Genomic DNA, 26,047 nt, shown 5'->3' on the forward strand with positions numbered 1-26,047 from the left:
AGTCTTAAAGATATGGTCATTCTCTACAACTCTACGTTTTTGGTTTTCTCATATCTTTAAAATTGTGAAGGCCACAGATTTTCGTCCTTTGTGGGGGCGGACGTGGGCGGGGCGAAGTTTTGAAATATTTTTGTAGCAGTGACATATCACAGAAGTCTGGATCCAAAACATCGTTGCTCTAGCTCTTATAGTCTTTGAGCACTAGGCGCTGAAGGGGACGGACAGACGGACAGACGGACAGACGGACGGACGGACGGACGGACGGACGGACAGACGGACAGACAGACAGGGCTCAATCGACTCGGCTATTGATGCTGATCAAGAATATATATACTTTATGGGGTCGGAAACGATTCCTTCTGGACGTTACACACATCCACTTTTACCACAAATCTAATATACCCCAATACTCATTTTGAGTATCGGGTATAACGAGGTGGAACGTTGTGAGTTGCTGCGGACACCGCAACTCTACAGTTATACCCGATACTAAGTCAGTATGGCTCTCCTGCGGCAGACGCCGCTAATATTTAACCACACGACAAAGAGTGCGAGCGAGAGAGACAGAAAATCAGTCTGAGCGTGACGTCGGGTGCTGCGTAGCCAGTGCAAATTGATTTGTTCCTTTTGGCTATTAGAATGATCTGATCTGATCCAGATTCAGCAATCTGATGTATATGATCATTATCTATGATTCTGCGTTTTTAGTTTTCTCGAATGTGCAATATTGTGGATGCCACATATTTTCGTCCTTTGTGGGGGCGGACGTGGGCGGGGCGAAGTTTTGAAATATTTTTGTAGCAGTGACATATCACAGAAGTCTGGATCCAAAACATCGTTGCTCTAGCTCTTATAGTCTTTGAGCACTAGGCGCTGAAGGGGACGGACAGACGGACAGACGGACAGACGGACGGACGGACGGACGGACAGACGGACAGACAGACAGGGCTCAATCGACTCGGCTATTGATGCTGATCAAGAATATATATACTTTATGGGGTCGGAAACGATTCCTTCTGGACGTTACACACATCCACTTTTACCACAAATCTAATATACCACAATACTCATTTTGAGTATCGGGTATAACGAGGGGGAACGTTGTGAGTTGCTGCGGACACCGCAACTCTACGGTTATACCCGATACTAAGTCAGTATGGCTCTCCTGCTGCAGACGCCGCTAATATTAAACGACACGACAAAGAGTGCGTGCGAGAGAGACAGAAAATCAGTCTGAGCGTGACGTCGGGCGCTGCGTAGCCACTGCAAATTGATTTGTTCCTATTGGCTATAAAAATGATCTGATCTGATCCAGATTCAGCAATCTGATATATATGATCATTATCTATGATTCTGCGTTTTTAGTTTTCTCGAATGTGTAATATTGTGGATGCCACAGATTTTCGTCCTTTGTGGGAGCGGACGTGGGCGGGGCGAAGTTTTGAAATATTTTTGTAGCAGTGACATATCACAGAAGTCTGGATCCAAAACATCGTTGCTCTAGCTCTTATAGTCTTTGAGCACTAGGCGCTGAAGGGGACGGACAGACGGACAGACGGACAGACGGACGGACGGACGGACGGACAGACGGACAGACAGACAGGGCTCAATCGACTCGGCTATTGATGCTGATCAAGAATATATATACTTTATGGGGTCGGAAACGATTCCTTCTGGACGTTACACACATCCACTTTAACCAAAAATCTTATATACCCCAATACTCATTTTGAGTATCGGGTATAACGAGGGGGAACGTTGTGAGTTGCTGCGGACACCGCAACTCTACGGTTATACCCGATACTAAGTCAGTATGGCTCTCCTCCGGCAGAGGCCGCTAATATTAACGACACGACAAAGAGTGCGTGCGAGAGAGACAGAAAATCAGTCTGAGCGTGACGTCGGGCGCTGCGTAGCCACTGCAAATTGATTTGTTCCTATTGGCTATAAAACTGATCTGATCTGATCCAGATTCAGCAATCTGATAGATATGGTCATTATCTATGATTCTGCGTTTTTAGTTTTCTCGAATGTGCAATATTGTGGATGCAACAGATTTTCGTCCTTTGTGTGGGCGGAAGGGGGTGGGGCGAAATTTTGAGATACATGTTTTATAGTAAGATCTAACAGGAGTGCGGATACCAAATTTGGTTACTCTAGCCTTAATAGTCTCTGAGATTTTTGAATATCCCCAGATTTTCGTCCTTTGCGGGGGCGGAAGGGGGTGTGGCGAAATTTTGAAACAAACTCGTCTCGGTCCGATATATTAGGAGTGTGGATACCAAATTTGGTTGCTCTAGCTTTTGTAGTCTCTGAGATCTAGGCGCTAATTTTTTACTCTAAGCAAAGCCGCCTATGCTACGTGTGTGTTAGAGAGAGACAGGGCGAGAAAAAATGAAATTGTTTTCTTGATGCTGGCTATAATAATAATACGATCCAATTCAGATTCCGCAGTCTTAAAGATATGGTCATTCTCTACAACTCTACGTTTTTGGTTTTCTCATATCTTTAAAATTGTGAAGGCCACAGATTTTCGTCCTTTGTGGGGGCGGACGTGGGCGGGGCGAAGTTTTGAAATATTTTTGTAGCAGTGACATATCACAGAAGTCTGGATCCAAAACATCGTTGCTCTAGCTCTTATAGTCTTTGAGCACTAGGCGCTGAAGGGGACGGACAGACGGACAGACGGACGGACGGACAGACAGACAGGGCTCAATCGACTCGGCTATTGATGCTGATCAAGAATATATATACTTTATGAGGTCGGAAACGGTTCCTTCTGGACGTTACACACATCCACTTTTACCACAAATCTAATATACCCCAATACTCATTTTGAGTATCGGGTATAAAAAAAACATTCGCTCCCATTTCATATTCAGGGTCCCGCTCTTCTTCTCGCTCTCGTCCCACCCAACTACCGTTTTCTATTCACTCATGACTCTTTTCAAATATTCATTTTATATCCATTATATTTTCTTATTTATCTTGAACATTATTAATTAATAATCTAGGTTTATATAAAGGAAACAAATACTAACACAAAACGAGGGGGAACGTTGTGAGTTGCTGCGGACACCGCAACTCTACGGTTATACCCGATACTAAGTCAGTATGGCTCTCCTCCGGCAGACGCCGCTAATATTAAACGACACGACAAAGAGTGCGTGCGAGAGAGACAGAAAATCAGTCTGAGCGTGACGTCGGGCGCTGCGTAGCCACTGCAAATTGATTTGTTCCTATTGGCTATAAAAATGATCTGATCTGATCCAGATTCAGCAATCTGATATATATGATCATTATCTATGATTCTGCGTTTTTAGTTTTCTCGAATGTGTAATATTGTGGATGCCACAGATTTTCGTCCTTTGTGGGGGCGGACGTGGGCGGGGCGAAGTTTTGAAATATTTTTGTAGCAGTGACATATCACAGAAGTCTGGATCCAAAACATCGTTGCTCTAGCTCTTATAGTCTTTGAGCACTAGGCGCTGAAGGGGACGGACAGACGGACGGACGGACGGACGGACAGACGGACAGACAGACAGGGCTCAATCGACTCGGCTATTGATGCTGATCAAGAATATATATACTTTATGGGGTCGGAAACGATTCTTTCTGGACGTTACACACATTCACTTTTACCACAAATCTAATATACCCCAATACTCATTTTGAGTATCGGGTATAACGAGGTGGAACGTTGTGAGTTGCTGCGGACACCGCAACTCTACAGTTATACCCGATACTAAGTCAGTATGGCTCTCCTGCGGCAGACGCCGCTAATATTGAACCACACGACAAAGAGTGCGTGCAAAAGAGACAGAAAATCAGTCTGAGCGTGACGTCGGGTGCTGCGTAGCCAGTGCAAATTGATTTGTTCCTTTTGGCTATAAGAATGATCTGATCTGATCCAGATTCAGCAATCTGATATATATGATCATTATCTATGATTCTGCGTTTTTAGTTTTCTCGAATGTGCAATATTGTGGATGCCACAGATTTTCGTCCTTTGTGGGGGCGGACGTGGGCGGGGCGAAGTTTTTGAAATATTTTTGTAGCAGTGACATATCACAGAAGTCTGGATCCAAAACATCGTTGCTCTAGCTCTTATAGTCTTTGAGCACTAGGCGCTGAAGGGGACGGACAGACGGACAGACGGACGGACGGACGGACGGACAGACGGACAGACAGACAGGGCTCAATCGACTCGGCTATTGATGCTGATCAAGAATATATATACTTTATGGGGTCGGAAACGATTCCTTCTGGACGTTACACACAACCACTTTTTCCACAAATCTAATATACCACAATACTCATTTTGAGTATCGGGTATAACGAGGGGGAACGTTGTGAGTTGCTGCGGACACCGCAACTCTACGGTTATACCCGATACTAAGTCAGTATGGCTCTCCTGCTGCAGACGCCGCTAATATTAAACGACACGACAAAGAGTGCGTGCGAGAGAGACAGAAAATCAGTCTGAGCGTGACGTCGGGCGCTGCGTAGCCACTGCAAATTGATTTGTTCCTATTGGCTATAAAAATGATCTGATCTGATCCAGATTCAGCAATCTGATATATATGATCATTATCTATGATTCTGCGTTTTTAGTTTTCTCGAATGTGTAATATTGTGGATGCCACAGATTTTCGTCCTTTGTGGGAGCGGACGTGGGCGGGGCGAAGTTTTGAAATATTTTTGTAGCAGTGACATATCACAGAAGTCTGGATCCAAAACATCGTTGCTCTAGCTCTTATAGTCTTTGAGCACTAGGCGCTGAAGGGGACGGACAGACGGACAGACGGACAGACGGACAGACGGACGGACGGACGGACGGACAGACGGACAGACAGACAGGGCTCAATCGACTCGGCTATTGATGCTGATCAAGAATATATATACTTTATGGGGTCGGAAACGATTCCTTCTGGACGTTACACACATCCACTTTTACCACAAATCTAATATACCCCAATACTCATTTTGAGTATCGGGTATAACGAGGGGGAACGTTGTGAGTTGCTGCGGACACCGCAACTCTACGGTTATACCCGATACTAAGTCAGTATGGCTCTCCTCCGGCAGAGGCCGCTAATATTAACGACACGACAAAGAGTGCGTGCGAGAGAGACAGAAAATCAGTCTGAGCGTGACGTCGGGCGCTGCGTAGCCACTGCAAATTGATTTGTTCCTATTGGCTATAAAACTGATCTGATCTGATCCAGATTCAGCAATCTGATAGATATGGTCATTATCTATGATTCTGCGTTCTTAGTTTTCTCGAATGTGCAATATTGTGGATGCAACAGATTTTCGTCCTTTGTGTGGGCGGAAGGGGGTGGGGCGAAATTTTGAGATACACGTTTTATAGTAAGATCTAACAGGAGTGCGGATACCAAATTTGGTTACTCTAGCCTTAATAGTCTCTGAGATTTTTGAATATCCCCAGATTTTCGTCCTTTGCGGGGGCGGAAGGGGGTGTGGCGAAATTTTGAAACAAACTCGTCTCGGTCCGATATATTAGGAGTGTGGATACCAAATTTGGTTGCTCTAGCTTTTGTAGTCTCTGAGATCTAGGCGCTAATGTTTTACTCTAAGCAAAGCCGCCTATGCTACGTGTGTGTTAGAGAGAGACAGGGCGAGAAAAAATGAAATTGTTTTCTTGATGCTGGCTATAATAATAATACGATCCAATTCAGATTCCGCAGTCTTAAAGATATGGTCATTCTCTACAACTCTACGTTTTTGGTTTTCTCATATCTTTAAAATTGTGAAGGCCACAGATTTTCGTCCTTTGTGGGGGCGGACGTGGGCGGGGCGAAGTTTTGAAATATTTTTGTAGCAGTGACATATCACAGAAGTCTGGATCCAAAACATCGTTGCTCTAGCTCTTATAGTCTTTGAGCACTAGGCGCTGAAGGGGACGGACAGACGGACGGACGGACGGACGGACAGACAGACAGGGCTCAATCGACTCGGCTATTGATGCTGATCAAGAATATATATACTTTATGAGGTCGGAAACGATTCCTTCTGGACGTTACACACATCCACTTTTACCACAAATCTAATATACCCCAATACTCATTTTGAGTATCGGGTATAAAAAAAACATTCGCTCCCATTTCATATTCAGGGGCCCGCTCTTCTTCTCCCCCTCGTCCCACCCAACTACCGTTTTCTATTCCCTCATGACTCTTTTCAAATATTCATTTTATATCCATTATATTTTCTTATTTATGTTGAACATTATTAATTAATAATCTAGGTTTATATAAAGGAAACAAATACTAACACAAAACGAGGGGGAACGTTGTGAGTTGCTGCGGACACCGCAACTCTACGGTTATACCCGATACTAAGTCAGTATGGCTCTCCTCCGGCAGACGCCGCTAATATTAAACGACACGACAAAGAGTGCGTGCGAGAGAGACAGAAAATCAGTCTGAGCGTGACGTCGGGCGCTGCGTAGCCACTGCAAATTGATTTGTTCCTATTGGCTATAAAAATGATCTGATCTGATCCAGATTCAGCAATCTGATATATATGATCATTATCTATGATTCTGCGTTTTTAGTTTTCTCGAATGTGTAATATTGTGGATGCCACAGATTTTCGTCCTTTGTGGGGGCGGACGTGGGCGGGGCGAAGGTTTGAAATATTTTTGTAGCAGTGACATATCACAGAAGTCTGGATCCAAAACATCGTTGCTCTAGCTCTTATAGTCTTTGAGCACTAGGCGCTGAAGGGACGGACAGACGGACAGACGGACAGACGGACGGACGGACGGACGGACAGACGGACAGACAGACAGGGCTCAATCGACTCGGCTATTGATGCTGATCAAGAATATATATACTTTATGGGGTCGGAAACGATTCCTTCTGGACGTTACACACATCCACTTTTACCACAAATCTAATATACCCCAATACTCATTTTGAGTATCGGGTATAACGAGGGGGAACGTTGTGAGTTGCTGCGGACACCGCAACTCTACAGTTATACCCGATACTAAGTCAGTATGGCTCTCCTGCGGCAGACGCCGCTAATATTGAACCACACGACAAAGAGTGCGTGCGAGAGAGACAGAAAATCAGTCTGAGCGTGACGTCGGGTGCTGCGTAGCCAGTGCAAATTGATTTGTTCCTTTTGGCTATAAGAATGATCTGATCTGATCCAGATTCAGCAATCTGATATATATGATCATTATCTATGATTCTGCGTTTTTAGTTTTCTCGAATGTGCAATATTGTGGATGCCACAGATTTTCGTCCTTTGTGGGGGCGGACGTGGGCAGGGCGAAGTTTTGAAATATTTTTGTAGCAGTGACATATCACAGAAGTCTGGATCCAAAACATCGTTGCTCTAGCTCTTATAGTCTTTGAGCACTAGGCGCTGAAGGGGACGGACAGACGGACAGACGGACAGACGGACGGACGGACGGACGGACAGACGGACAGACAGACAGGGCTCAATCGACTCGGCTATTGATGCTGATCAAGAATATATATACTTTATGGGGTCGGAAACGATTCCTTCTGGACGTTACACACATCCACTTTTACCACAAATCTAATATACCCCAATACTCATTTTGAGTATCGGGTATAACGAGGTGGAACGTTGTGAGTTGCTGCGGACACCGCAACTCTACAGTTATACCCGATACTAAGTCAGTATGGCTCTCCTGCGGCAGACGCCGCTAATATTGAACCACACGACAAAGAGTGCGTGCGAGAGAGACAGAAAATCAGTCTGAGCGTGACGTCGGGTGCTGCGTAGCCAGTGCAAATTGATTTGTTCCTTTTGGCTATAAGAATGATCTGATCTGATCCAGATTCAGCAATCTGATAGATATGGTCATTATCTATGATTCTGCGTTTTTAGTTTTCTCGAATGTGCAATATTGTGGATGCAACAGATTTTCGTCCTTTGTGTGGGCGGAAGGGGGTGGGGCGAAATTTCGAGATACACGTTTTATAGTAAGATCTAACAGGAGTGAGGATACCAAATTTGGTTACTCTAGCCTTAATAGTCTCTGAGATTTTTGAATATCCCCAGATTTTCGTCCTTTGCGGGTCGGAAGGGGGTGTGGCGAAATTTTGAAACAAACTCGTCTCGGTCCGATATATTAGGAGTGTGGATACCAAATTTGGTTGCTCTAGCTTTTGTAGTCTCTGAGATCTAGGCGCTAATGTTTTACTCTAAGCAAAGCCGCCTATGCTACGTGTGTGTTAGAGAGAGACAGGGCGAGAAAAAATGAAATTGTTTTCTTGATGCTGGCTATAATAATAATCCTATCCAATTCAGATTCCGCAGTCTTAAAGATATGGTCATTCTCTACAACTCTACGTTTTTGGTTTTCTCATATCTTTAAAATTGTGAAGGCCACAGATTTTCGTCCTTTGTGGGGGCGGACGTGGGCGGGGCGAAGTTTTGAAATATTTTTGTAGCAGTGACATATCACAGAAGTCTGGATCCAAAACATCGTTGCTCTAGCTCTTATAGTCTTTGAGCACTAGGCGCTGAAGGGACGGACAGACGGACAGACGGACGGACGGACAGACAGACAGGGCTCAATCGACTCGGCTATTGATGCTGATCAAGAATATATATACTTTATGAGGTCGGAAACGGTTCCTTCCGGGCGTTACTCACATCCACTTTTACCACAAATCTAATATACCCCAATACTCATTTTGAGTATCGGGTATAAAAAAAACATTCGCTCCCATTTCATATTCAGGGTCCCGCTCTTCTTCTCGCTCTCGTCCCACCCAACTACCGTTTTCTATTCACTCTTGACTCTTTTCAAATATTCATTTTATATCCATTATATTTTCTTATTTATCTTGAACATTATTAATTAATAATCTAGGTTTATATAAAGGAAACAAATACTAACACAAAACGAGGGGGAACGTTGTGAGTTGCTGCGGACACCGCAACTCTACGGTTATACCCGATACTAAGTCAGTATGGCTCTCCTCCGGCAGACGCCGCTAATATTAAACGACACGACAAAGAGTGCGTGCGAGAGAGACAGAAAATCAGTCTGAGCGTGACGTCGGGCGCTGCGTAGCCACTGCAAATTGATTTGTTCCTATTGGCTATAAAACTGATCTGATCTGATCCAGATTCAGCAATCTGATATATATGATCATTATCTATGATTCTGCGTTTTTAGTTTTCTCGAATGTGTAATATTGTGGATGCCACAGATTTTCGTCCTTTGTGGGGGCGGACGTGGGCGGGGCGAAGTTTTGAAATATTTTTGTAGCAGTGACATATCACAGAAGTCTGGATCCAAAACATCGTTGCTCTAGCTCTTATAGTCTTTGAGCACTAGGCGCTGAAGGGGACGGACAGACGGACAGACGGACGGACGGACAGACAGACAGGGCTCAATCGACTCGGCTATTGATGCTGATCAAGAATATATATACTTTATGAGGTCGGAAACGATTCCTTCTGGACGTTACACACATCCACTTTTACCACAAATCTAATATACCCCAATACTCATTTTGAGTATCGGGTATAAAAAAAACATTCGCTCCCATTTCATATTCAGGGTCCCGCTCTTCTTCTCGCTCTCGTCCCACCCAACTACCGTTTTCTATTCACTCATGACTCTTTTCAAATATTCATTTTATATCCATTATATTTTCTTATTTATCTTGAACATTATTAATTAATAATCTAGGTTTATATAAAGGAAACAAATACTAACACAAAACGAGGGGGAACGTTGTGAGTTGCTGCGGACACCGCAACTCTACGGTTATACCCGATACTAAGTCAGTATGGCTCTCCTCCGGCAGACGCCGCTAATATTAAACGACACGACAAAGAGTGCGTGCGAGAGAGACAGAAAATCAGTCTGAGCGTGACGTCGGGCGCTGCGTAGCCACTGCAAATTGATTTGTTCCTATTGGCTATAAAAATGATCTGATCTGATCCAGATTCAGCAATCTGATATATATGATCATTATCTATGATTCTGCGTTTTTAGTTTTCTCGAATGTGTAATATTGTGGATGCCACAGATTTTCGTCCTTTGTGGGGGCGGACGTGGGCGGGGCGAAGTTTTGAAATATTTTTGTAGCAGTGACATATCACAGAAGTCTGGATCCAAAACATCGTTGCTCTAGCTCTTATAGTCTTTGAGCACTAGGCGCTGAAGGGGACGGACAGACGGACGGACGGACAGACAGACAGGGCTCAATCGACTCGGCTATTGATGCTGATCAAGAATATATATACTTTATGAGGTCGGAAACGATTCCTTCTGGACGTTACACACATCCACTTTCACCACAAATCTAATATACCCCAATACTCATTTTGAGTATCGGGTATAAAAAAAACATTCGCTCCCATTTCATATTCAGGGTCCCGCTCTTCTTCTCGCTCTCGTCCCACCCAACTACCGTTTTCTATTCACTCATGACTCTTTTCAAATATTCATTTTATATCCATTATATTTTCTTATTTATCTTGAACATTATTAATTAATAATCTAGGTTTATATAAAGGAAACAAATACTAACACAAAACGAGGGGGAACGTTGTGAGTTGCTGCGGACACCGCAACTCTACGGTTATACCCGATACTAAGTCAGTATGGCTCTCCTCCGGCAGACGCCGCTAATATTAAACGACACGACAAAGAGTGCGTGCGAGAGAGACAGAAAATCAGTCTGAGCGTGACGTCGGGCGCTGCGTAGCCACTGCAAATTGATTTGTTCCTATTGGCTATAAAACTGATCTGATCTGATCTAGATTCAGCAGTCTGATAGATATGGTCATTATCTATGATTCTGCGTTTTTAGTTTTCTCGAATCTGCAATATTGTGGATGCAACAGATTTTCGTCCTTTGTGGGGGCGGACGGGGGTGGGGCGAAATTTTGAAATATTTTTGTAGCAGTGACATATCACAGAAGTCTGGATCCAAAACATCGTTGCTCTAGCTCTTATAGTCTTTGAGCACTAGGCGCTGAAGGGGACGGACAGACGGACGGACGGACGGACGGACAGACAGACAGGGCTCAATCGACTCGGCTATTGATGCTGATCAAGAATATATATACTTTATGAGGTCGGAAACGATTCCTTCTGGACGTTACACACATCCACTTTTACCACAAATCTAATATACCCCAATACTCATTTTGAGTATCGGGTATAAAAAAAACATTCGCTCCCATTTCATATTCAGGGTCCCGCTCTTCTTCTCGCTCTCGTCCCACCCAACTACCGTTTTCTATTCACTCTTGACTCTTTTCAAATATTCATTTTATATCCATTATATTTTCTTATTTATCTTGAACATTATTAATTAATAATCTAGGTTTATATAAAGGAAACAAATACTAACACAAAACGAGGGGGAACGTTGTGAGTTGCTGCGGACACCGCAACTCTACGGGTATACCCGATACTAAGTCAGGATGGCTCTCCTCCGGCAGACGCTGCTAATATTAAACGACACGACAAAGAGTGCGTGCGAGAGAGACAGAAAATCAGTCTGAGCGTGACGTCGGGCGCTGCGTAGCCACTGCAAATTGATTTGTTCCTATTGGCTATAAAACTGATCTGATCTGATCCAGATTCAGCAATCTGATATATATGATCATTATCTATGATTCTGCGTTTTTAGTTTTCTCGAATGTGTAATATTGTGGATGCCACAGATTTTCGTCCTTTGTGGGGGCGGACGTGGGCGGGGCGAAGTTTTGAAATATTTTTGTAGCAGTGACATATCACAGAAGTCTGGATCCAAAACATCGTTGCTCTAGCTCTTATAGTCTTTGAGCACTAGGCGCTGAAGGGGACGGACAGACGGACAGACGGACGGACGGACAGACAGACAGGGCTCAATCGACTCGGCTATTGATGCTGATCAAGAATATATATACTTTATGAGGTCGGAAACGATTCCTTCTGGACGTTACACACATCCACTTTTACCACAAATCTAATATACCCCAATACTCATTTTGAGTATCGGGTATAAAAAAAACATTCGCTCCCATTTCATATTCAGGGTCCCGCTCTTCTTCTCGCTCTCGTCCCACCCAACTACCGTTTTCTATTCACTCATGACTCTTTTCAAATATTCATTTTATATCCATTATATTTTCTTATTTATCTTGAACATTATTAATTAATAATCTAGGTTTATATAAAGGAAACAAATACTAACACAAAACGAGGGGGAACGTTGTGAGTTGCTGCGGACACCGCAACTCTACGGTTATACCCGATACTAAGTCAGTATGGCTCTCCTCCGGCAGACGCCGCTAATATTAAACGACACGACAAAGAGTGCGTGCGAGAGAGACAGAAAATCAGTCTGAGCGTGACGTCGGGCGCTGCGTAGCCACTGCAAATTGATTTGTTCCTATTGGCTATAAAACTGATCTGATCTGATCTAGATTCAGCAGTCTGATAGATATGGTCATTATCTATGATTCTGCGTTTTTAGTTTTCTCGAATCTGCAATATTGTGGATGCAACAGATTTTCGTCCTTTGTGGGGGCGGACGGGGGTGGGGCGAAATTTTGAAATATTTTTGTAGCAGTGACATATCACAGAAGTCTGGATCCAAAACATCGTTGCTCTAGCTCTTATAGTCTTTGAGCACTAGGCGCTGAAGGGGACGGACAGACGGACAGACGGACAGACGGACGGACGGACGGACGGACAGACGGACAGACAGACAGGGCTCAATCGACTCGGCTATTGATGCTGATCAAGAATATATATACTTTATGGGGTCGGAAACGATTCCTTCTGGACGTTACACACATCCACTTTTACCACAAATCTAATATACCCCAATACTCATTTTGAGTATCGGGTATAACGAGGGGGAACGTTGTGAGTTGCTGCGGACACCGCAACTCTACGGTTATACCCGATACTAAGTCAGTATGGCTCTCCTGCTGCAGACGCCGCTAATATTAAACGACACGACAAAGAGTGCGTGCGAGAGAGACAGAAAATCAGTCTGAGCGTGACGTCGGGCGCTGCGTAGCCACTGCAAATTGATTTGTTCCTATTGGCTATAAAACTGATCTGATCTGATCCAGATTCAGCAATCTGATAGATATGGTCATTATCTATGATTCTGCGTTTTTAGTTTTCTCGAATGTGCAATATTGTGGATGCAACAGATTTTCGTCCTTTGTGTGGGCGGAAGGGGGTGGGGCGAAATTTTGAGATACACGTTTTATAGTAAGATCTAACAGGAGTGCGGATACCAAATTTGGTTACTCTAGCCTTAATAGTCTCTGAGATTTTTGAATATCCCCAGATTTTCGTCCTTTGCGGGGGCGGAAGGGGGTGTGGCGAAATTTTGAAACAAACTCGTCTCGGTCCGATATATTAGGAGTGTGGATACCAAATTTGGTTGCTCTAGCTTTTGTAGTCTCTGAGATCTAGGCGCTAATGTTTTACTCTAAGCAAAGCCGCCTATGCTACGTGTGTGTTAGAGAGAGACAGGGCGAGAAAAAATGAAATTGTTTTCTTGATGCTGGCTATAATAATAATACGATCCAATTCAGATTCCGCAGTCTTAAAGATATGGTCATTCTCTACAACTCTACGTTTTTGGTTTTCTCATATCTTTAAAATTGTGAAGGCCACAGATTTTCGTCCTTTGTGGGGGCGGACGTGGGCGGGGCGAAGTTTTGAAATATTTTTGTAGCAGTGACATATCACAGAAGTCTGGATCCAAAACATCGTTGCTCTAGCTCTTATAGTCTTTGAGCACTAGGCGCTGAAGGGGACGGACAGACGGACGGACGGACGGACGGACAGACAGACAGGGCTCAATCGACTCGGCTATTGATGCTGATCAAGAATATATATACTTTATGAGGTCGGAAACGATTCCTTCTGGACGTTACACACATCCACTTTTACCACAAATCTAATATACCCCAATACTCATTTTGAGTATTGGGTATAAAAAAAACATTCGCTCCCATTTCATATTCAGGGTCCCGCTCTTCTTCTCGCTCTCGTCCCACCCAACTACCGTTTTCTATTCACTCATGACTCTTTTCAAATATTCATTTTATATCCATTATATTTTCTTATTTATGTTGAACATTATTAATTAATAATCTAGGTTTATATAAAGGAAACAAATACTAACACAAAACGAGGGGGAACGTTGTGAGTTGCTGCGGACACCGCAACTCTACGGTTATACCCGATACTAAGTCAGTATGGCTCTCCTCCGGCAGACGCCGCTAATATTAAACGACACGACAAAGAGTGCGTGCGAGAGAGACAGAAAATCAGTCTGAGCGTGACGTCGGGCGCTGCGTAGCCACTGCAAATTGATTTGTTCCTATTGGCTATAAAAATGATCTGATCTGATCCAGATTCAGCAATCTGATATATATGATCATTATCTATGATTCTGCGTTTTTAGTTTTCTCGAATGTGTAATATTGTGGATGCCACAGATTTTCGTCCTTTGTGGGGGCGGACGTGGGCGGGGCGAAGTTTTGAAATATTTTTGTAGCAGTGACATATCACAGAAGTCTGGATCCAAAACATCGTTGCTCTAGCTCTTATAGTCTTTGAGCACTAGGCGCTGAAGGGGACGGACAGACGGACAGACGGACAGACGGACAGACGGACGGACGGACGGACGGACAGACGGACAGACAGACAGGGCTCAATCGACTCGGCTATTGATGCTGATCAAGAATATATATACTTTATGGGGTCGGAAACGATTCCTTCTGGACGTTACACACATCCACTTTTACCACAAATCTAATATACCCCAATACTCATTTTGAGTATCGGGTATAACGAGGGGGAACGTTGTGAGTTGCTGCGGACACCGCAACTCTACAGTTATACCCGATACTAAGTCAGTATGGCTCTCCTGCGGCAGACGCCGCTAATATTGAACCACACGACAAAGAGTGCGTGCGAGAGAGACGGAAAATCAGTCTGAGCGTGACGTCGGGTGCTGCGTAGCCAGTGCAAATTGATTTGTTCCTTTTGGCTATAAGAATGATCTGATCTGATCCAGATTCAGCAATCTGATATATATGATCATTATCTATGATTCTGCGTCTTTAGTTTTCTCGAATGTGCAATATTGTGGATGCCACAGATTTTCGTCCTTTGTGGGGCGGACGTGGGCGGGGCGAAGTTTTGAAATATTTTTGTAGCAGTGACATATCACAGAAGTCTGGATCCAAAACATCGTTGCTCTAGCTCTTATAGTCTTTGAGCACTAGGCGCTGAAGGGGACGGACAGACGGACAGACGGACAGACGGACGGACGGACGGACGGACAGACGGACAGACAGACAGGGCTCAATCGACTCGGCTATTGATGCTGATCAAGAATATATATACTTTATGGGGTCGGAAACGATTCCTTCTGGACGTTACACACATCCACTTTTACCACAAATCTAATATACCCCAATACTCATTTTGAGTATCGGGTATAACGAGGGGGAACGTTGTGAGTTGCTGCGGACACCGCAACTCTACGGTTATACCCGATACTAAGTCAGTATGGCTCTCCTGCTGCAGACGCCGCTAATATTAAACGACACGACAAAGAGTGCGTGCGAGAGAGACAGAAAATCAGTCTGAGCGTGACGTCGGGCGCTGCGTAGCCACTGCAAATTGATTTGTTCCTATTGGCTATAAAACTGATCTGATCTGATCCAGATTCAGCAATCTGATAGATATGGTCATTATCTATGATTCTGCGTTTTTAGTTTTCTCGAATGTGCAATATTGTGGATGCAACAGATTTTCGCCCTTTGTGTGGGCGGAAGGGGGTGGGGCGAAATTTCGAGATACACGTTTTATAGTAAGATCTAACAGGAGTGCGGATACCAAATTTGGTTACTCTAGCCTTAATAGTCTCTGAGATTTTTGAATATCCCCAGATTTTCGTCCTTTGCGGGTCGGAAGGGGGTGTGGCGAAATTTTGAAACAAACTCGTCTCGGTCCGATATATTAGGAGTGTGGATACCAAATTTGGTTGCTCTAGCTTTTGTAGTCTCTGAGATCTAGGCGCTAATGTTTTACTCTAAGCAAAGCCGCCTATGCTACGTGTGTGTTAGAGAGAGACAGGGCGAGAAAAAATGAAATTGTTTTCTTGATGCTGGCTATAATAATAATACGATCCAATTCAGATTCCGCAGTCTTAAAGATATGGTCATTCTCTACAACTCTACGTTTTTGGTTTTCTCATATCTTTAAAATTGTGAAGGCCACAGATTTTCGTCCTTTGTGGGGGCGGACGTGGGCGGGGCGAAGTTTTGAAATATTTTTGTAGCAGTGACATATCACAGAAGTCTGGATCCAAAACATCGTTGCTCTAGCTCTTATAGTCTTTGAGCACTAGGCGCTGAAGGGGACGGACAGACGGACAGACGGACGGACGGACAGACAGACAGGGCTCAATCGACTCGGCTATTGATGCTGATCAAGAATATATATACTTTATGAGGTCGGAAACGATTCCTTCTGGACGTTACACACATCCACTTTTACCACAAATCTAATATACCCCAATACTCATTTTGAGTATCGGGTATAAAAAAAACATTCGCTCCCATTTCATATTCAGGGTCCCGCTCTTCTTCTCGCTCTCGTCCCACCCAACTACCGTTTTCTATTCACTCATGACTCTTTTCAAATATTCATTTTATATCCATTATATTTTCTTATTTATCTTGAACATTATTAATTAATAATCTAGGTTTATATAAAGGAAACAAATACTAACACAAAACGAGGGGGAACGTTGTGAGTTGCTGCGGACACCGCAACTCTACGGTTATACCCGATACTAAGTCAGTATGGCTCTCCTCCGGCAGACGCCGCTAATATTAAACGACACGACAAAGAGTGCGTGCGAGAGAGACAGAAAATCAGTCTGAGCGTGACGTCGGGCGCTGCGTAGCCACTGCAAATTGATTTGTTCCTATTGGCTATAAAACTGATCTGATCTGATCCAGATTCAGCAATCTGATATATATGATCATTATCTATGATTCTGCGTTTTTAGTTTTCTCGAATGTGTAATATTGTGGATGCCACAGATTTTCGTCCTTTGTGGGGGCGGACGTGGGCGGGGCGAAGTTTTGAAATATTTTTGTAGCAGTGACATATCACAGAAGTCTGGATCCAAAACATCGTTGCTCTAGCTCTTATAGTCTTTGAGCACTAGGCGCTGAAGGGGACGGACAGACGGACAGACGGACGGACGGACAGACAGACAGGGCGCAATCGACGCGGCTATTGATGCTGATCAAGAATATATATACTTTATGAGGTCGGAAACGATTCCTTCTGGACGTTACACACATCCACTTTTACCACAAATCTAATATACCCCAATACTCATTTTGAGTATCGGGTATAAAAAAAACATTCGCTCCCATTTCATATTCAGGGTCCCGCTCTTCTTCTCGCTCTCGTCCCACCCAACTACCGTTTTCTATTCACTCATGACTCTTTTCAAATATTCATTTTATATCCATTATATTTTCTTATTTATCTTGAACATTATTAATTAATAATCTAGGTTTATATAAAGGAAACAAATACTAACACAAAACGAGGGGGAACGTTGTGAGTTGCTGCGGACACCGCAACTCTACGGTTATACCCGATACTAAGTCAGTATGGCTCTCCTCCGGCAGACGCCGCTAATATTAAACGACACGACAAAGAGTGCGTGCGAGAGAGACAGAAAATCAGTCTGAGCGTGACGTCGGGCGCTGCGTAGCCACTGCAAATTGATTTGTTCCTATTGGCTATAAAACTGATCTGATCTGATCTAGATTCAGCAGTCTGATAGATATGGTCATTATCTATGATTCTGCGTTTTGAGTTTCCTCGAATCTGCAATATTGTGGATGCAACAGATTTTCGTTCTTTGTGGGGGCGGACGGGGGTGGGGCGAAATTTTGAAATATTTTTGTAGCAGTGACATATCACAGAAGTCTGGATCCAAAACATCGTTGCTCTAGCTCTTATAGTCTTTGAGCACTAGGCGCTGAAGGGGACGGACAGACGGACAGACGGACGGACGGACAGACAGACAGGGCTCAATCGACTCGGCTATTGATGCTGATCAAGAATATATATACTTTATGAGGTCGGAAACGATTCCTTCTGGACGTTACACACATCCACTTTTACCACAAATCTAATATACCCCAATACTCATTTTGAGTATCGGGTATAAAAAAAACATTCGCTCCCATTTCATATTCAGGGTCCCGCTCTTCTTCTCGCTCTCGTCCCACCCAACTACCGTTTTCTATTCACTCATGACTCTTTTCAAATATTCATTTTATATCCATTATATTTTCTTATTTATCTTGAACATTATTAATTAATAATCTAGGTTTATATAAAGGAAACAAATACTAACACAAAACGAGGGGGAACGTTGTGAGTTGCTGCGGACACCGCAACTCTACGGTTATACCCGATACTAAGTCAGTATGGCTCTCCTCCGGCAGACGCCGCTAATATTAAACGACACGACAAAGAGTGCGTGCGAGAGAGACAGAAAATCAGTCTGAGCGTGACGTCGGGCGCTGCGTAGCCACTGCAAATTGATTTGTTCCTATTGGCTATAAAAATGATCTGATCTGATCCAGATTCAGCAATCTGATATATATGATCATTATCTATGATTCTGCGTTTTTAGTTTTCTCGAATGTGTAATATTGTGGATGCCACAGATTTTCGTCCTTTGTGGGGCGGACGTGGGCGGGGCGAAGTTTTGAAATATTTTTGTAGCAGTGACATATCACAGAAGTCTGGATCCAAAACATCGTTGCTCTAGCTCTTATAGTCTTTGAGCACTAGGCGCTGAAGGGGACGGACAGACGGACAGACGGACGGACGGACAGACAGACAGGGCTCAATCGACTCGGCTATTGATGCTGATCAAGAATATATATACTTTATGAGGTCGGAAACGATTCCTTCTGGACGTTACACACATCCACTTTTACCACAAATCTAATATACCCCAATACTCATTTTGAGTATCGGGTATAAAAAAAACATTCGCTCCCATTTCATATTCAGGGTCCCGCTCTTCTTCTCGCTCTCGTCCCACCCAACTACCGTTTTCTATTCACTCATGACTCTTTTCAAATATTCATTTTATATCCATTATATTTTCTTATTTATCTTGAACATTATTAATTAATAATCTAGGTTTATATAAAGGAAACAAATACTAACACAAAACGAGGGGGAACGTTGTGAGTTGCTGCGGACACCGCAACTCTACGGTTATACCCGATACTAAGTCAGTATGGCTCTCCTCCGGCAGACGCCGCTAATATTAAACGACACGACAAAGAGTGCGTGCGAGAGAGACAGAAAATCAGTCTGAGCGTGACGTCGGGCGCTGCGTAGCCACTGCAAATTGATTTGTTCCTATTGGCTATAAAACTGATCTGATCTGATCTAGATTCAGCAGTCTGATAGATATGGTCATTATCTATGATTCTGCGTTTTTAGTTTTCTCGAATCTGCAATATTGTGGATGCAACAGATTTTCGTCCTTTGTGGGGGCGGACGGGGGTGGGGCGAAATTTTGAAATATTTTTGTAGCAGTGACATATCACAGAAGTCTGGATCCAAAACATCGTTGCTCTAGCTCTTATAGTCTTTGAGCACTAGGCGCTGAAGGGGACGGACAGACGGACAGACGGACGGACGGACAGACAGACAGGGCTCAATCGACTCGGCTATTGATGCTGATCAAGAATATATATACTTTATGAGGTCGGAAACGATTCCTTTTGGACGTTACACACATCAACTTTTACAACAAATCTAATATACCCAAATACTCATTTTGAGTATCGGGTATAAAAAAAACATTAGCTCCCATTTCATATTCAGGGTCCCGCTCTTCTTCTCGCTCTCGTCCCACCCAACTACCGTTTTCTATTCACTCATGACTCTTTTCAAATATTCATTTTATATCCATTATATTTTCTTATTTATCTTGAACATTATTAATTAATAATCTAGGTTTATATAAAGGAAACAAATACTAACACAAAACGAGGGGGAACGTTGTGAGTTGCTGCGGACACCGCAACTCTACGGTTATACCCGATACTAAGTCAGTATGGCTCTCCTCCGGCAGACGCCGCTAATATTAAACGACACGACAAAGAGTGCGTGCGAGAGAGACAGAAAATCAGTCTGAGCGTGACGTCGGGCGCTGCGTAGCCACTGCAAATTGATTTGTTCCTATTGGCTATAAAAATGATCTGATCTGATCCAGATTCAGCAATCTGATATATATGATCATTATCTATGATTCTGCGTTTTTAGTTTTCTCGAATGTGTAATATTGTGGATGCCACAGATTTTCGTCCTTTGTGGGGGCGGACGTGGGCGGGGCGAAGTTTTGAAATATTTTTGTAGCAGTGACATATCACAGAAGTCTGGATCCAAAACATCGTTGCTCTAGCTCTTATAGTCTTTGAGCACTAGGCGCTGAAGGGGACGGACAGACGGACAGACGGACGGACGGACGGACGGACGGACGGACAGACGGACAGACAGACAGGGCTCAATCGACTCGGCTATTGATGCTGATCAAGAATATATATACTTTATGGGGTCGGAAACGATTCCTTCTGGACGTTACACACATCCACTTTTACCACAAATCTAATATACCCCAATACTCATTTTGAGTATCGGGTATAAAAAAACAGAAAAAACGAGGGGGAACGTTGTGAGTTGCTGCGGACACCGCAACTCTACGGTTATACCCGATACTAAGTCAGTATGGCTCTCCTCCGGCAGACGCCGCTAATATTGAACCACACGACAAAGAGTGCGTGCGAGAGAGACAGAAAATCAGTCTGAGCGTGACGTCGGGTGCTGCGTAGCCAGTGCAAATTGATTTGTTCCTTTTGGCTATAAGAATGATCTGATCTGATCCAGATTCAGCAATCTGATATATATGATCATTATCTATGATTCTGCGTTTTTAGTTTTCTCGAATGTGCAATATTGTGGATGCCACAGATTTTCGTCCTTTGTGGGGGCGGACGTGGGCGGGGCGAAGTTTTGAAATATTTTTGTAGCAGTGACATATCACAGAAGTCTGGATCCAAAACATCGTTGCTCTAGCTCTTATAGTCTTTGAGCACTAGGCGCTGAAGGGGACGGACAGACGGACAGACGGACGGACGGACAGACGGACAGACAGACAGGGCTCAATCGACTCGGCTATTGATGCTGATCAAGAATATATATACTTTATGGGGTCGGAAACGATTCCTTCTGGACGTTACACACATCCACTTTTACCACAAATCTAATATACCCCAATACTCATTTTGAGTATCGGGTATAACGAGGGGGAACGTTGTGAGTTGCTGCGGACACCGCAACTCTACGGTTATACCCGATACTAAGTCAGTATGGCTCTCCTGCTGCAGACGCCGCAAATATTAAACGACACGACAAAGAGTGCGTGCGAGAGAGACAGAAAATCAGTCTGAGCGTGACGTCGGGCGCTGCGTAGCCACTGCAAATTGATTTGTTCCTATTGGCTATAAAAATGATCTGATCTGATCCAGATTCAGCAATCTGATAGATATGGTCGTTATCTATTATTCTGCGTTTTTAGTTTTCTCGAATCTGCAATATTGTGGATGCAACAGATTTTCGTCCTTTGTGGGGGCGGAAGGGGTAGGGCGAAATTCTGAGACATACGTTTTATAGTGAGATCTAACAGAAGTGCGGATACCAAATTTGGTTACTCTAGCCTTAATAGTCTCTGAGATTTTTGAATATCCCCAGATTTTCGTCCTTTGCGGGGGCGGAAGGGGGTGTGGCGAAATTTTGAAACTAACTCGTCTCGGTCTGATATATTAGGAGTGTGGATACCAAATTTGGTTGCTCTAGCTTTTATAGTCTCTGAGATCTAGGCGCTAATGTTTTACTCTAAACAAAGCCGCCTATGCTACGTGTGTGTTAGAGAGAGACAGGGCGAGAAAAAATGAAATTGTTTTCTTGATGCTGGCTATATTAATAATACGATCCAATTCAGATTCTGCAGTCTAAAATATATGGTCATTCTCTACGATTCTGCGTTTTTGGTTTTATCGTATCTTTAAAAATGTGGATGCCACAGATTTTCGTCCTTTGTGGGGGCGGAAGTGGGCGGGGCAAAAATTTGAAATATTTTTGTAGCAGTGATATATCACAGAAGTCTGGATCCAAAACATCGTTGCTCTAGCTCTAATAGTCTTTGAGCACTAGGCGCTGAAGGGGACGGACAGACGGACGGACAGACAGACAGGGCTCAATCGACTCGGCTATTGATGCTGATCAAGAATATATATACTTTATGGGGTCGGAAACGATTCCTTCTGGACGTTACACACATCCACTTTTACCACAAATCTAATATAACCCAATACGCATTTTGAGTATCGGGTATAAAAAAAAACCTGGAGAAAGAAGGAATTAGCACCTCAACCCCATCCCCCTATTTTCGCAGTGCCAGTTCCAACCGGGTAAATATGTGCATGGAGTAACTGTTAGAAAAAGTAGCCTGATCAGTATTTTCAAATTCCACTTTAGAATCGGCACTTAGTTTGGGAAGTATCCAAAAGCTGCAGCCCGAGCTTTAAGCCCCCCGCAATACGAACCAGCTGATCCACCAAGTCGCGGGCAGTGAACTTTGGCTGCGCGAGACGAGGACAGCCGTCTGAACGGGCTTAGTGCGGCGAATTGGCGTAACCGTTTCGAGTTCAAAACCGGGCCAAGAAACGGAAACCGGTGCTTGCAGTCAGCGTAGGACCGAAGCCGCTTAAATGTTCCTACCGGGCGGGAAAAAATAGTGCACCACGTGTGTACATAACCTCCCGGCGACCCCTAGTGGTATCGCCTCTCCTGTTCTTCTCGTGATTCGGCCTAGCTGTTCAAACGTTTATTTAAAGTGCAGTTGAGGCCAGTGTTTGTCTTAGGTGCACGTTAGTGTCATTATGTAGGCTGAATGTACCCGGAAAAACTGTAAGAGATGTGCTCACATACATATATATACACAGCCCACTGAAAGCCAGTGAGGCCAAAAAGATCCCACCGTGACTCGCATTCCCTTGAACCTCGCAGTCCGTTGATATGTCTGTTTTTGTGTAGTTGGATATACTTAGTGATAATTGTAGACAGAACAAAAAAAAAAAAAACGAGGGGAACGTTGTGAGTTGCTGCGGACACCGCAACTCTACAGTTATACCCGATACTTAGTCAGTATGGCTCTCCTCCGGCAGACGCCGCTAATATTAAACGACACGACAAAGAGTGCGTGCGAGAGAGACAGAAAATCAGTCTGAGCGTGACGTCGGGCGCTGCGTAGCCAGTGCAAATTGATTTGTTCCTTTTGGGTATAAAAATGATCCGATCTGATCTAGATTCAGCAGTCTGATAGATATGGTCATTATCTATGATTCTGCGTTTTTAGTTTTCTCGAATCTGCAATATTGTGGATGCAACAGATTTTCGTCCTTTGTGTGGGCGGACGGGGGTGGGGCGAAATTTTGAAATATTTTTGTAGCAGTGACATATCACAGAAGTCTGGATCCAAAACATCGTTGCTCTAGCTCTTATAGTCTTTGAGCACTAGCGCTGAAGGGGACGGACAGACGGACGGACGGACGGACAGACGGACATACGGACGGACGGACAGACGGACAGACAGACATGGCTCAATCGACTCGGCTATTGATGCTGATCAAGAATATATATACTTTATGGGGTCGGAAACGATTCCTTCTGGACGTTACACACATCCACTTTTACCACAAATCTAATATACCCCAATACTCATTTTGAGTATCGGGTATAAAAAAACAGAAAAAACGAGGGGGAACGTTGTGAGTTGCTGCGGACACCGCAACTCTACGGTTATACCCGATACTAAGTCAGTATGGCTCTCCTCCGGCAGACGCCGCTAATATTAAACGACACGACAAAGAATGCGTGCGAGAGAGACAGAAAATCAGGCTGAGCGTGACGTCGGGCGCTGCGTAGCCAGTGCAAATTGATTTGTTCCTTTTGGCTATATAAATTATCTGATCTGGTCCAGATTCAGCAATCTGATAAATATGGTAATTATCTATGATTCTGCGTTTTTAGTTTTCTCGAATGTGCAATATTGTGGATGCAACAGATTTTCGTCCTTTGTGGGGGCGGAAGGGGGTGGGGCGAAATTCTGAGATATACGTTTTATAGTGAGATCTAACAGAAGTGCGGATACCAAATTTGGTTACTCTAGCCTTAATAGTCTCTGAGATTTAAGGATGCCCCAGATTTTCGTCCTTTGCGGGGGCGGAAGGGGGTGTGGCGAAATTTGGACACGAAACGGTCATGGTCCGATATCACAGGAGTGTGGACACCAAATTTGGTTGCTCTGGCTCTTATAGGTTCTGAGATCCTTGAACTCATATTTTGCAATTGACAAAACCGACCATGAAACCTGTGTGTTAGAGAGAGACAGAGCGAGAAAGAATGAAATTGTTTTCTTGATTCTGGCTATAATAATTATACGATCTGGTTGAATTTTTACACTCTAGAACATATAGTCATCCTCTACGATTCTGCGTTTTTGGTTTTATCGTATCTTTAAAAATGTAGATGCCACAGATTTTTGTTCTTTGTGGGGGCGGAAGTGGGCGGGGCGAAGTTTTGAAATATTTTTGTAACAGTGACATATCACAGAAGTCTGGATCCAAAACATCGTTGCTCTAGCTCTTATAGTCTTTGAGCACTAGGCGCTGAAGGGGACGGACAGACGGACAGACGGACGGACGGACAGACGGACAGACGGACGGACGGACAGACGGACAGACGGACGGACGGACAGACGGACAGACAGACATGGCTCAATCGACTCGGCTATTGATGCTGATCAAGAATATATATACTTTATGGGGTCGGAAACGATTCCGTCTGGACGTTATACACATCCACTTTTACCACAAATCTAATATACCCCAATACTCATTTTGAGTATCGGGTATAAAAAACAGAGAGCGGAGAACCGAGCATGTGGAAAACGGCGCGGAAAAAACGAGAGACGGCGGGCGAGTGGGAAAAATCAATAAAATTCTCGCTGTCACTCACCTCCTGCACCTCCTTGCGCCTGGTGATAAAATCGCCCAGATGAAACAATTCCATGCCTAGTTTGTCGGCCCAGGAGTGAACGCTGCATGGGGGATAGCGGACAGATTATCTATATCTGGTTTCTAGGATGTATGCCGCTTACAGATTGTAGTTGACGTTCTCGGCAGGCTGCAGATGGGCGCAGGGGGCATGCCAGATGAGCATGGAAATGAGGCTCAGGCAGAGGCGCCACCAGGGCCATGCCCAGGACCAGGTCATGTTTCTTCCTGCTGCTCCACTTGTACTGACTGCTGCTGCTGCTGCTGCTGCTCCTGCTCCTGCTGGCGGTGGTGCTTGAAGATCGGGCGGAAGCGCGACATAAATACGAGCCAGAACTTATTTTGTAGTCTATTTTTCAGCACTCACACCGGGCACCGCACACGCACAGACAGGCACCGCACATGTACCACACATACCATTCCCCGTTAGCCCGTTAGCTCGGCTCAGGCCACCTGTCCTGGCCATCCACACACATATCCAGCTCACTGTATGTCCAACCACTTGAAATCGGAGTCCCTAACCCAAGCTCAAGCTCAAAACATTTTCCGACAAAAGATCTGCTGACGTTTTTTTCCCGAATTTTCTCAACGTGCCTGCACTGTGCTGCTGATGTGTGTGTGCGTGAAAATTTCGTGTTGTTTGGCAGCGAAAACTTTTCTCTCTACACTGTCGACGATGTCCGTTCTGACGTTTCTTTGGCGTTTGGCGATGAGTTCATCGCCTGGTTGCCACTAGCCAGAGCGTGACCACAGCCGGGTTCCAGCATTAAGCTCTAGCTGCACTGCTCTGGGCTGCCACTGCGCCTGC

The 26,047-nt window shown here is 44.2% G+C and overlaps 1 protein-coding gene across 3 annotated transcripts in view; it reads right to left on the reverse strand.

The window, feature by feature from the left end:
* Positions 1 to 25,930, reverse strand: part of LOC108160677 (voltage-dependent calcium channel subunit alpha-2/delta-3) — a 136,106-nt gene extending 110,176 nt beyond the window's left edge. For all 3 annotated transcript variants that reach the window (XM_017294824.2, XM_017294828.2, XM_017294827.2), the window contains exons 1-2: positions 25,344 to 25,930; positions 25,202 to 25,283 (exon numbers count right to left, since the gene is read on the reverse strand). In XM_017294824.2, coding sequence (XP_017150313.2) covers positions 25,202 to 25,283; positions 25,344 to 25,459 — 198 coding nt within the window. In that variant the 5' untranslated portion in view covers positions 25,460 to 25,930. The remainder of the gene's footprint in view (positions 1 to 25,201; positions 25,284 to 25,343) is intronic.
* Between the last annotated feature and the right edge of the window lie 117 nt (positions 25,931 to 26,047).

This window comes from Drosophila miranda, assembly GCF_003369915.1.
Source record: "Drosophila miranda strain MSH22 chromosome Y unlocalized genomic scaffold, D.miranda_PacBio2.1 Contig_Y2_pilon, whole genome shotgun sequence".
Classification (NCBI taxonomy): Eukaryota; Metazoa; Arthropoda; class Insecta; order Diptera; family Drosophilidae; genus Drosophila; species Drosophila miranda.